The sequence below is a fragment of the Thalassophryne amazonica genome, chromosome 11 (assembly GCF_902500255.1).
Source record: "Thalassophryne amazonica chromosome 11, fThaAma1.1, whole genome shotgun sequence".
Classification (NCBI taxonomy): Eukaryota; Metazoa; Chordata; class Actinopteri; order Batrachoidiformes; family Batrachoididae; genus Thalassophryne; species Thalassophryne amazonica.
The window spans coordinates 15,870,418-15,884,029 of NC_047113.1; the positions used below are offsets into that span (position 1 = coordinate 15,870,418).

The 13,612-nt window shown below is 40.8% G+C and overlaps 1 protein-coding gene across 3 annotated transcripts; it reads left to right on the forward strand.

The window, feature by feature from the left end:
* med7 (mediator complex subunit 7) lies at positions 1-11,553 on the forward strand. 3 transcript variants are annotated; one of them, XM_034181387.1, is made up of 2 exons: positions 1-123; positions 10,489-11,553. In XM_034181387.1, the coding sequence occupies exon 2, from the start codon at positions 10,493-10,495 to the stop codon at positions 11,255-11,257; it is 765 nt and encodes a 254-aa protein (XP_034037278.1). In that variant the 5' UTR covers positions 1-123; positions 10,489-10,492; the 3' UTR covers positions 11,258-11,553. The 3 variants fall into 3 exon arrangements, with proteins under 3 accessions (XP_034037278.1, XP_034037276.1, XP_034037277.1); XM_034181385.1 differs by lacking the exon at positions 1-123 and adding an exon at positions 9,824-9,895 and having other exon boundaries at positions 10,422-11,552; XM_034181386.1 differs by lacking the exon at positions 1-123 and adding an exon at positions 9,833-9,888 and having other exon boundaries at positions 10,415-11,552.
* Positions 11,554-13,612: the final 2,059 nt, after the last annotated feature.

A 13,612-nucleotide genomic window follows, 5' to 3' on the forward strand; every position in this document is an offset into this window, starting at 1 on the left:
CCGGTTTAAGACATATCAGTTTAAAATGGTTTCCGCTGAAACCCCCCATCCAGCGAATTGTTTGGTGTTGTTCCAGATTTAGCAGAAAACGTGTGCATTCATTACGAAGAGAGAGAAACAGAGGTTTGTCGGCTTTTTAAACATAATTACGGCTGTGACTTTTGCTTAGCTTCAGATTTTGAGTAGCAGAGAACTGTTATTAGCGCAGCACATTTAGTGCTAGCTACACGGCTAGCTGTGCTTGAGTCGTGTTTGTTCACATTTGCGTATCTTAAGAGAGGAATAACAAATCAAAAGTCGTGTCTGTATGTGGCAAATTATTATCCAGCATTGTTGTGAGTTTCACTGTTACAGGAATTGTGTTAAACGTGTCCCGGAGGTGGAAGTATTGTCAAAATTTCTAAACCTTTATGCATTTAAGAAAAACTAAGCCTTAAATGTTTTACCTGATGAGCAGCTTTACATACTTTTTAAAGTACCACATATGAAAATAGTATTTGATATTTTGTATCCTCGGTATTTACGGTATTTATGTTTGCACTTTGCATGTATGAATTTGCAGCACGGTGATTTAGTGGATAGCACTATTGCCTCACAACAAAAAGGTCTTGGGATCGATTCCCACCTGTGGCCTTTCTGTGTGGAGTTAGGGTTAGTTCTTCCCGTGTTTTTGTGGGTTTTCTCCGGGTGCTTCAGCTTCCTCACACATCCAAAGTCATGCAGGTTAGGTGAATTGGAATCTTTAATTTGTAAGTGTGGGTGTGAATGTGTTTATTTGTCTATATGTGGCCCTGCGACAGTTTGGTGTCCTGTCCAGAGTGTACCCCGCCTCACGCACCCTGAGACTGCTGGGATAAGTTCCAGCTCCCCCCTGCCAGGAATTCTTACCTGGTAAATTATCTTAACTGAGACATCAACCTCATTCAAATTGGGATTGGCAATCCGATTTAAGCAGGATTCGGGTCAAATCCGGTGTCGCAGACCGAGCGGTCCGCCCCTAAAAATCAGTTCTCATGCGTCATTTCGGATCACAGCACCACGTCTGAGACACAGTCTCGTCACCCAAAGCAGTCAAATGGATTAATGGTATTATTGCAACGGTGAGGGCAGCAAACAACCTTCTGCCTCTGCGACATTTTCTCACTGAGAAAAGCCGATGGGTGCGTTCCCTTCCATATGTCACATGCGTCTGGATCACACACCCGTGTCCAGGTCACATGCACGGTCATGTCCCCATCCACACGTGTGCACACGCACATTCGCATTCTCATGTCCCCATCCACACGCTTGCACACACACTCGCATTGTTGCACACTTGCGCGGCCATGTCCACACTGACATGAATGAACATATTTCACACATACAACAAAATTTGTCCTCTGCATTTAACCCATCTTAATTACAGTTGGACACAATCCAGCCACTATGAGCAGTGGGCTGCCACAGTCTGGTGCCCGGGGACCAATCCCAGATGTAGAGACGCTGCCTTGCTCAGGGACAGAGAAAGGAACAGACCCTAAATAATGTATTTTTGATTGTGGGAGGAAACCGGAGTGCCCAGAGGAAACCTACGCAGACATGGGGAGAAGCGATCACGGGAAGCGACCCCACGGCCTTCTTGCTGTGAGGTATCAGTGCTAACCACTAAGACACCGTGCCACCACAGTGGCTTTATAAGTCACTATACTGATCCTGTGTGTCACTTGAGCACAAATCCAGTGCCTCCAACAACAAATACATAAATTAGGGAGGTGGTGGGGAAAGTCCACTGTTGGTGCTTTTGTCATTTTATGTAGAGAAATGCAATAAACAAAAACATAGGTCAAACAAGAATAAAAAATGTCATACACATAAAACAAATACTGAGAGTGCAACCAAAGCAACTTGCTAATGAAACCAGTAATAGGTCCATGGCTAGTTGCTTTAATAACAACATGGGAGTAATGTACAGTTTTTTTTTTGTTTTTTTTTGCTTTCATATATGGTAAAACATTAATTGGGCAGTGCAGTCTAATTTGAGGGTGGGCGCTAAACAGTTAAAATATGATGCAATAATCCTACATCTGGGGACAGCCCTCTCTGAGTTTTTGGGCAAATTACACGGCAAACAAAGTGATGATGCGGTGGAAAGCGGACATGTGTTGTGATTTGTTTATGACCCGGAGCTCAGACATGTCGAGGTGGTTGTGCAGGCGAGAGAAAACAGCTACTCTGGCTAGCTGTGTAGACTAACACTTACCAATATGCCCTCTCCTATTTGCCTCGTCTTCCCTTCTCCACTGGGAACGGAAAAAAAACCAGCACTTTTTTCGACTGCTTCGGTGGTTGCAGCCGAAAACAAACAATACACCATGTATCTGAAGTTATGCTGTGTTAGTATTGCACAGTGGGAGGCTGTCCCCAGAAATGGTCAAATCCTGCGATATCACGCTGGGGTTTCAACAAGACTGCACTGCCCTATTAGCACCTTTGTTCCTGTTTTGAAAAATTTAGATACTGTTAAAAAAATTCCCAATGTGATTGGGAACTGACAAGGAAAAAAATTTTTTTTTGAAATGGATCATTGCAGTGCCAAACTGCACTTTAAAAGGTTTTGGATGGACCTTATTATGTCAGTCAGAGAAGGACATAATAAGGTCCCTCATGGCTAGAAAATACTAAGGACATGTCCATACTTCACCAGGCTGTGGCAGATAGATGATTACTTTTAAGGTGGTGACTGGTTGTCTGTTGCAGTGAACACAGGCTGCCATCCAAGACCCAAGGCTACCAGTCTCGACTTCTGCTTTTGCAACAAACAGAAAAAGTTCAGTCCCGCACACTCTCTCCTGCCCAGGAGTATGTACAGTTGAATAGAAATTAGGCTAGCTAAAAATAAAAATGCTAATATTTACTTTACGCTGCTATTATTTCTGCTTCTGCTTGACTTAGAATACGGAATATTTTCTTGTAGTTCACTAGTTTTTGATGGCGTCATTGATGTCTTTCTTCGGATGATTAGAATAGCTGCTCTGCTGATATTTTAATCTCAGTTTAAAATTGATCAAAGGTAAAAGTCAGGGAAAATATTGGAAAAATCCTATCCTTTAACATTGAACAAATTTTCAAAAATTCATAGGATGGTGTCCTTCATTGACTGAGAAAGGTTGATCCAGATCTGGGGCCTCATGTACAAAGGCTGTGTATGCACAAAATGAGGTGTACATCTGTCTCCATGCTAACGCTCAGATGTATCAAAAGTGAAATAACCATGGAAATGTGCGGTGCATGATGTAAAAATCCAGGCTGGCATAGGAATGTTTCTACAGCTATTGATCCACTGAAGACACATACAGGTGATGCTGAGAACCGTTAATAGTGTGAAAACATGAAGTCATCAGAATGATGCGCACATCAGAGACACCCTTATGAGCAGTTACCTCTGTGTGCAATAGCACGCACCGGTGCCCCTCTGGCGTCCTGTCTGTACCAGTTAAAGATGAGTTTACTCTCCAGCATGACACATCATGTCATGCTGGATGACACACCTGTGTCATGATGTGTCGTGAAGAAAAGGCATGCTCGTGTCAGTGCACCTATAGGAACATTTCTATAGCTATTGATCCATTGGTGACACACTTATGAGCAGTTAACACACCCACGTATTTGCAATTATATGGGTGGACATAAAAGCGTGCATAAAGTGATGCGCGAAATGGCACTAACAATGGCTGCGTTAGCAATGTTAGAGGACCTTGCAAATGGTGCAAGCCGATGTCCACGTGTAATCAGGTAACGTGAGGATTTACTTGCAAATGACAATAATTGGCTTGTAAGCCGATTTCGTGTAACAAGGCCACTGTTACTGGAGTTGCGTGCAGAACTACGGCTGGCCCAGAGCGCAGTACAGCAAGGAGCCAGGGGCTGTCTGTGCTGTCAGGAGTGCGCCTATCAACCTTGAGCCGAGCCATGTCAGCTGTGTGGAATGCAATCATCCGAACATTAAAGTACAGTTTGCAGAGAGGGCCAGTTTCCCCAGTGTAATCTGAGCTATTGACTACACACATATTGCTATCAAGGTGCCATCACATGATTAATTTGTTTCTGTTAATAGGAAACATTTTCTTTCTGTCAGTGTTCAAACCATATGTGATGTGCAAATGCATCTATCGTTGTGGCTAGGTGGTCTGGTTCAACGCATGACTCATTCATCCTGACTAACAGCGCGGTTGGGGCAGCCCAGTCTCATGGTTTTTTTTTTTGGTTTTTTTTTCCATGCTCCAGTCACGAAGTGAGTGACATTACTGTGGCGCATTTTTAAATTTTACTTTTTCTAATCCTAACCCCTTGCCCAAACCATAAGATAACTGTCTCCCTCCCCCTAACCATAACCCCCCAGACCTCGCGCCCCAGTGTCACCCCACATTTCATGCCCCCGTCTCGTGCGTGCGCGATGAGTAAATAGTTTGTTCGCAGAATTGTTAAGAATGAAACCAGCACGGGCACATTTGGGCATGTGTGCGTTCAAATATGTTTTTGTTATTATTATTATTATTATTATTTATGTTTGTTTCTTGATCATGAACCTAGAGCTTCTTAACAAGCCCCTGATTGTCTCTCTGTGTTCAGTATTTGTCATTAAATGTGTGCGTATAGTTGGGCTGAAATGATTAGTCGAGTAACTCAAATAATTCGATTATAAAAAATGTTTGAGGCAAATTCTGTGCCTCAAAGCTCTGTTTAACATTGTAGTACATATAGCAGACCTGTGTGTGGTGCTGTAACATTTCCAGAAAAAAAACAAAACAGAAGACGACTAGAGCATAAGCCGTGTAAGAGCTAATCAATGTAGCATCAAAAGCTACAGCTTTCCAACACAACACAGAGTAAAATAAAGCCTTTTAAGAGAAAGAGGGTCCACGCTGATCATCTGAAGTAGACTTACTATGCATTTAAAGAGAAGCAGTGTGTTTGTCTTTCAAAAAAAAAACCACACGATTTGGTCCGCAGCCTGCGCTCCGCTCTACGTTCAGGTTTTCATCGAGTTTCATCGGGTGCAGAGCGGATTCAATGTGGTTTTGTGGAAAAGCTGCACTCCAGAGACCAGGCTGTGCTCACGTTAACATGCAGCCTGGCTGACTGAAGATTACACTGACTGCCTTCGCTTACAGTCCAGTTTATTGAGCTCAGCCCTCCCCTGTCTAAGCACTCTCCCTTCCATCACGGGTGCGATGATTTACCCAAACTGACTCCAAATATGACTAAATGAAGTACTTTTATTTATTTTCGGAAATGTGCTCCGTTCTCTAAAGAGTACATGAAAAGCAAACGGCACTTGTCTTTGCAAATGTACAGCAGGACGCGCTGCTGCCTTGTCAGGGCTCGTAACATCAGGATCTTAAAGTTCGGAGTCCGTTGTATGCCCCACCACAAAAAATGCCAGTACTCGCAAACGTATTTAAGCATTCCTTGTTTATTGTTTCAGCATTTGAAAGAGACGGCGAGACAGAGGGAGGGAGTGGGGGAGAGCGAGCGCTTCATGTACAGTTTTGAGAATGGCGCGCATTTCTGAAAATAAATAAAAGTACTTAATTTAGACATATTTGGAGTCAGTTTTGGAAAATCATCGCACCCTGCCTTCACTGAACCTTCACCTCGCAGACACCAGTGTCAGGGGAATGCTGAGCTCCTGGCACTGGGAAAGATTCAAAACTTATAAAGATGTGAAAAAATTAAATAATTACCCAGGAAAACAGAAAGGGATACACTAAATTTGACAATCTGCACGATGGAGCAGTGACATTGTGCCATTGCTTAGGGAGAGCCCTGACTGTCGATGTTTTAAAAACGCACAAGTACTTTTTATCCGATTACTTGATTAATTGCCAGAATAATCAACAGAATACTCAATTACTAAAATAATCGATAGCTGCAGCCCTAGCATATAGTTGTGATGTCACACACTGTCAACCACATCTCATTCTTTTTAACTTTAGTGTGTATGCACTAGGGTTATGACTACAAAACTTTTTTCAAAACTTTCATTTTCCTGATGTTCATTTGATGAACTTTTACCCATAAATCACTTTTTTTTTAAGTTTATTTCATTGGATCATGAAAAAACCTCCCGCACCTAGCACCACATCACTTTTAAAAAATACACGATTTTACACAATACTATTTAAAAATAATGTAACAAGAAAAGAATTAACAAGTATCAGGAAATAAGAAAATATATAAAAATCAATATTGCTAAAATATATTATTAAACAATAATTAAAAGAAATAAAAAATTAAGGTAAAATAGATTATGGGGGAGGTGATGGTCTAGTGGTTAAGGTGTTGGGCTTGAGTCCAGAAGATCATGGTTTCAAATCCCCACCTGACTGGAAAATCACTAATGGCCCTTGGGCAAGGCCTTTAATCCCCTATTGCTCCCGGTGTGTAGTGAGCGCCTTGTATGGCAGCAGCCTGACATTGGGATGAATGTGAGGCATAATTGTAAAGTGCTTTGAGTGTCTGATGCAGGTGGAAAAGCGCTATATAAATGCAGTCCATTTATAGATAAACATGAACATGCCACTCAACAAATTCTGCTGCCAAACTGGTGTCTAAACACTCTTTGTCAACCAGAAAAGCGTCACAGGTGCTTCAAAGTCTGGCTGAAGATGGAGTTAGTGTCCCAACACCATCACAGTCTGTTGTCTGGCGTCGAACAATCAGAGATGCAGAACAAGTTAAGAACCGCTTCATGGAACTGATCTCTGAAGAGAAATTTTGTTTACATTTTGATGGTAAGAAAATTGACTAAGGAGTACCAAGTTGTGTACTTGAAAAATGACAGAAGAACATTACAACTTGGCATTTTGGCTTGTGACAGTAGAACCACTGCAACAACAATATATATCAAGATAGGACCTGCTTGATGAGTACAATGCATGGAACAGTATTCAGATGATCATCTCTGACACAACAGCAGTCAATACTGGTCACAAAAATTGTGTTGTAGCCAGACTTCAGAGAACAGTTCGACACAAGGGATTCGATGAACCTCAATACATCGGCTGCCAGCACCACATTCTTGATCTTGTTCTGCGACATGTGTTGGACTTCTTTTTTCCTATACGGTCATGGTCACCTAACATTAACTACGAGTTTATTGATGAGATTTTGGAACAGTATGATGATTTACAAAATGCACACATGGGCACAGAAGTGATACCAGAATATGAGAACCTTGGCTGGAGACATGATTTTAAATTCCTTTTTGAGCTTCGTGAAGCATACAAGTTTTACAAAATGGAGGAAAAATGGCCTCACATCAAATGGCACAAGCTGCCATCACTTCACAGTGCCAGGTGGAACTCATGAGGAATTTTAGCACTTATTGCATTTTTCCTTCTTGCAAAGTGGCGAGAACAGCTGAGGGTAACTTGCGATTTCATTGCAACTACTTGGTCGTGGGTCTGGTTTTCTAACCAACACTATTCAGAGACAGATTATGAAGTCCTGCTGTCATCAGTATCCAAACTTAAGTGTCCCAAAGCTGTGAAATGCTTCTCTACTCATAGTAGCTGAGAGAGCTGTAAGGTTGATGGAGGTTTGTTCTACTTGCAAAACAGACAGATATCTTAGCAGCAAATTTATTAACACTAATACACAAATCTGAAACACTATTAAAAACATGACAAATGCTATATGTACTCATTTTCATGTATTCCTCATGTGTATTGTATGTAAAACTGAAATGTTGGAGCCGCTAGGTGTTTTAATGTGAAATATGAAACTGTCTTAGGTGCGGGAGGTTTTTTCAAGGTCTGGCAAAACCAAAGTCATTTTTGTGAGTTTTAGGTAAAAGTTCATCATTTATAACCCCAGGCTAATACATTTGAGATTTGTCATAACCCTAGTATGCACTGTTTCCACTTCATGTTTGTTCCAGTTGACAGGGTACCAAATAAAATATATCTCCACTGCATTTACTTTATTTACTCCATTTGCAGCTCAACCTCTGTTAAATTCCTTTTCTTACCATCATCATTCTGGACAGAGAGGGGAATCCCCACATCCCAGGGTCTATTTCAATACATTTGCATATTCAAATAGGGGCGTGGACAGGGAGGAATTTGGTACTTTTAATGGTGCACTCAAATCCACATTCAGCGGAATGTACAAAAGGAACATGCTTGGATCTATGTGTACGCACACTTTGATTCATCTGAATTTTTTATGCTTACATGCATGTCTTTGTACATGAGGCCCTTGATCCGGATTATAGATTTTGTGGCCATTTAAAAACCCCATTTGATGTATTTTTTTACATTATCTCTTAAACAAATGTACCCCAATCACTCTCATTTGAAAGTGAGGTGCAGACTGGCACTCACTATCGCCTGACAAAATTTAATCTGGATCTGATCCAGACTGTAGATTTGGTGTACATTTTGCATTATACCTTATATATTTCTCTTCATTGATTACAGACCCTGCAGCGGGTCCGTGATCAACTTTTCTGCAGCGCGCCTTTGCTCTGAACCTTGAACCAATCGAACCAGTGGTTCGCAGATTAAAGCATGCTTCGAGCCTGTTACTTCGTTTATACTTTCTTTCTTTCGCTTAATTTTCCCCCGCTAAACCCTAAAGAGCATACGTCTGTGAATATTATTTACCTTTTCTATGTTAAACCGACCTGTTATGGTCTTCTGAAACAGTTGATAGATGTATTTTATAACAAAAACGGGAGCGATGCTAACGCGTTAGCATGTCTATGGCATTTTCAATGTTAAAAGTTAGCATTACGCATTTGCAGTTGTCATCACGTTCGGGTACATTTGTTTTCAAATTGTAATATTTCTTAAATTTATTTTGTTTATATATTAATAATCTAATAAATAAATGATTATTTGTAGATCACCCTGTGTGCATTTACAAATATTAATGAGACAGTTTTAATCCCATACAATGAGGGCTGTATTTTACATTCTCAACGTTCTGTAGGCTGTAACCTGAGCAACATGAAACATGGACAAAAAAAGCTTGCTGGTAGAACAAAGTCAGTGTAATAAAACAAAAGTTGGCAGTTTATTCTAGTGTCTTTATTTGAATGCGTGTTTTTTTTTCTTTATCATTAAGTCTTAATGCAAAAATAGTCCTATACATTACACCTATATTCTTATTTTGGGCATGATCCAAATATGTACTTGATCGGTATCGGCCAATCAAAATTTCAGTGATCGGTGATCAGCCTAAAAAGTCCTGATCAGTGCGCCTCTACTTTCTTCCAGTTATCAGTCAGAAACCAAGTGCGACAAACCAATGACGAATTGTGCATAGCAGAGATAACCAATATTATCTGAAAAAGAATTCAGAAACTGAAAAAAATCCCCCCCAAAAAACAAAAACCTGACACCACCACAAACAAAAATAAAACCTTTGATTCAAGTGCATGAACTAAAAATGTACTGACATTTGATTACATCTAATTTATCTTATGAAAAGCCACTTCTGACTTTGACCTTGGAAATTTTTTCCAAGGTAAAAATGTTTGGAATTGGAAACTAGTGTTGGTTGAAGTTTGCGCTCTAGTTTGTCACCAAACTGGATCTGCATCGTTTGGGCAGAGTAGGTTCTCTGTCCGCCAAGCAGTTCACTCCAGGTGTGTTGACACACTGCTGAGATCAGCGAGTATGTCGATTCACTCCTCAGCGACGGAAGCACACTCTTCTATCCAGTAAAACACGATTGGGAACTAAGGGAGGCATTCAATAGAGTGAAACATAATGGGACTAAAATACACAGTGCATGATGATAAGGATCTATTTAGTTGTTGCATAATAAAGTAGAAGTATTTGCATATGAAAATTAACTTCTTTGCAGCTGACTGCTACCTTCCACTGTACTTACACCATGTAGAAATTTTTTTTTATTTCATTTATATAGCGCCATATCACAACAGAGTTGCCTCAAGGCACTTCACACAGGTAAAGTCTAACCGTACCAACCTCCAGAGCAACAGTGGTAAGGGAAAAGCTCCCTCTGAGGAAGAAACCTCAAGCAGACCAGACTCAAAGGGGTGACCCTCTGCTTGGGCCATGCTACAGACATAAATTACAGAACAATTCACAGAACAATTCATGGACAAATATACAAGAAATGCTATTGCCACACAGGACAGGAGGATCGCCAACACGAATACAACTCCCATCTCTGGTTTGAGCTGCACCTTAAACAGAGAGAAAAAACAGAATCAGGCATCAGAAAGACAAGAAATACTGTATAATTTGCCAGCATTAAACAACAAGAAAAACAGAGAAATACTAAGGTGATCGCTGGCCACTAGCCCTAAACTTCACTAAAAGACCCAGAATTTAAGTAAAGTTGAGGCCGCAGCCCACTCCAATTACTAATAAATGAATTAAAAGAGTAAAAAGCGTAAAACAAAACTGTACAAATACCTTGAGAACAGATAAGTTGAAGACTGATTCAAGTGTTGTTACTGTTTTATTTCAGCATCATGGGTGAACCACAGCAGGTTAGTGCCCTTCCCCCTCCGCCTATGCAGTACATCAAAGAGTACACCGATGAAAACATTCGCAAGGGTCTGGCCCCCAAACCACCTCCACCCATCAGGGACAGCTACATGATGTTTGGGAACCAGTTCCAGTGTGATGACCTTATCATTCGTCCTTTGGAGAGCCAAGGCATCGAGAGGCTTCATCCTATGCAGTTTGACCACAAACGTGAGCTTAAGAAGCTCAACATGTCCATTCTCGTGAACTTTCTAGATCTGCTGGACATCCTCATCAAGAGCCCTGGAAATATAAAGCGTGAGGAGAAGCTGGAGGACTTAAAGCTTCTGTTTGTTCATATGCACCACCTTATAAATGAGTACAGGCCGCACCAAGCCAGGGAGACGCTGAGGGTAATGATGGAGGTGCAGAAGAGACAGAGGCTGGAGACAGCTGAGAGGTTCCAGAAACACCTAGAGAGGGTGGTGGAGATGATCCAAGGCTGCCTTGCTTCTCTACCTGATGTCATCCCACAGATGCAGAGGCAGGATGGTGCTGGTGATGGGTCACAAAGTGTCGCTGCAGCCAATGGCATTGGTCCTCCTACTGGACAGGGCCTGAGACTGACAACTGAACCGATGGACATGCAGGAAGCTGGTGTCAGCTGTATGACAGTAGGTCTCCAGGACAAGAGCGAGTCTGTCTTAAAGAAAGATAAAATGTGGGACAAAGATGCAGCCATGTGCAGCATTATTGATGAAATTGCTTGAATCATGCTTTTTTTTTTTTTCTATTTTTGTTTTTTCTCAATTTACTTAATGGCATAAACATTATCACGAAGCTTTGTCTGAATCTGTTTTGAAACATTGAAGGTCTGAAGCAGATTATGGATAAATGAAAACTGGAGTTATGGGTCATCTGTGATGCTGACAGGCTGATTATTATTAATGTTTTACTGTTCAGTTTAAGAGAATATGCTGCACTGTATTTATAATGAGGTCATTTACATCAGGAAGATAAAAGAAGTAAAGCAGCATTGGTGAGACAAATTTCATTGTTCTGTAATCAGTTCACTGACAATAAAGGAATTTAATTAAACTTTCATAGTGTGTGGGGAAAAAATTGATCCTGCAGTGAACATGACTAACTAGTTCTGTGAGTATATGGTACACTGTGGGTGTGTGCAGGAGTAGGGCTGGGCGATATTGAAAAAATATGCGATATGGGTGTAGGATATTGCGATATCGATATTATTGCAATAATTAACATACCCCTAAAGATATATTTAATGAAAGAAATCAATTTTAATGTGGAAAAATAAGCAGGCAATATGTATTATGAAGTAATTGTGCAAACTTAAACTTAAGAATATAACCATGCTAAGACAAAAATAAGACATTTCTCTTAGTCAAATATATTATTATTGCATAACCAAGAAGCAACAGCCTCGTAATTGCCAAAAGCATCTTGAACCAAGAGCTTTACTGTTTCCAGTAAATTTAAACCAAATAAAAATGCATAAAGTGCTAAAGTTGAACTGAGATTTTCTTCTCATGTTAATTTAACATCAATGTAAACAGTATCTTGAACCAAGAGCTTAAAAGTGCCTGGTTATCTGTAAACAAAATAAAAAGTAATCTTATAAAGTGACCAAGCTTTACATATTAAATTAACAATATACTGGAACCCTGAAAGATTGCACTTAAGGTTTTTTGCTAGGAAAACCAGCATGTTCACTTTGGTTGGTTTCAAACAAGTACGCTGGCACGTAACTACATTGCCCGAGGCACGAAAAAGTCTCTCTGAGGGTGAGCTACTAGCAGGTATACAGAGGTATTTTCTGGCGAGTTTGCTCAAGTGTGGAAAGTTAAGCTGATGGAGCTGCCACCAGGAGAGAGGGTTCTCGCCAGCATTGATGGTTGGAGACACCAGGTAGCTGTTGAGCTTGGCCTCTACAGTGTCTGAAGGTACCACAGACGATGGAGCTGGAGAGGTTTTGAAGAAACTGGCTAAGGACGTCCGGGCCTTCTTTTGAGTAGCTTCTGATGGTTCCATGTGGTCTTCACTGCCTGGGATTTGTGCCTAGAATATAAGAAAAAAAATAATTAAATGTGTATATATTTTAGTTATTTTATACAAATGAACACTTACATTTGACACAAGTGCTTTGATTTCAGACATCACTCTGGCTTTGATGTTGAGCACCTTGTCACCACTGATGTAGCCCGCTTTAAATCTGGGATCCACAAAGCAGGTCATATCCAGACGTTCTTGTGTTACTGGATCATCATATTTGGTGTTCATGTAGTCCAGGATCTTTTTCTTTATGTGCATTGTCAGGTCACTATCTTGCAGCAAGAAGAGATGTATTCATCAAGTGAAGCACCGGTTTCACGTATGATAGTCACATTTTTCAGCAGAAAGGGTGTCAGTGAACTCTTGCAGAGGCTGGAGAGCCTGGTTAATTGATTCTAGGACATCTACAGTAGATCTTGCCAAGTTGGGACTAAATGTCTTGACTTCCTGTCTGTTGATAATACATCACATATGGCTTTTTGCTGCTCAAGAACTCTTTGGATCATACTTTGGATCCCCATCTAGTCTGACATTCTATGATGAGTGCATGCTCTGGGAGGTGGTGTTCTTGCTTTGCCTTTCTCAGTGCCGTCTTCTTCCAGCTGTGTGAGAAATGTCCTAACTTTTTACATAGTCCTACAGCTCTGGAATTGCGCTCATCACCTTTAACAGCATTTTCTGTGGAGGGGACAAAAACAAGGGACAATTGCAGATTTAGTTTGGGCTGAAAGAACATAGTATTATCAAATTAAAATGCCTCTGAGGCAACTTGTAGTGTTGGGCTATACAACAGTAAATTGATTTCAACTGACAGTCAAATGAAGTTAAATGTTAAATATGCAAATATTGTGTAAAAATGTACAACATATAGAATACAAGCACTCACCAATGGCCAGATGCAGGCAGTGGCCAAAGCACTGTAGTCTGGCCCACTTGTTGAGTTCTGTAGCCTTTACCACATTAGCGCCGTTATCTGTCATTATAGCCACTTGTTTGTCTTCATTCAAGCCCCAGTTTGCCAAAACATCCCGCAGAGCACTCGCTATATT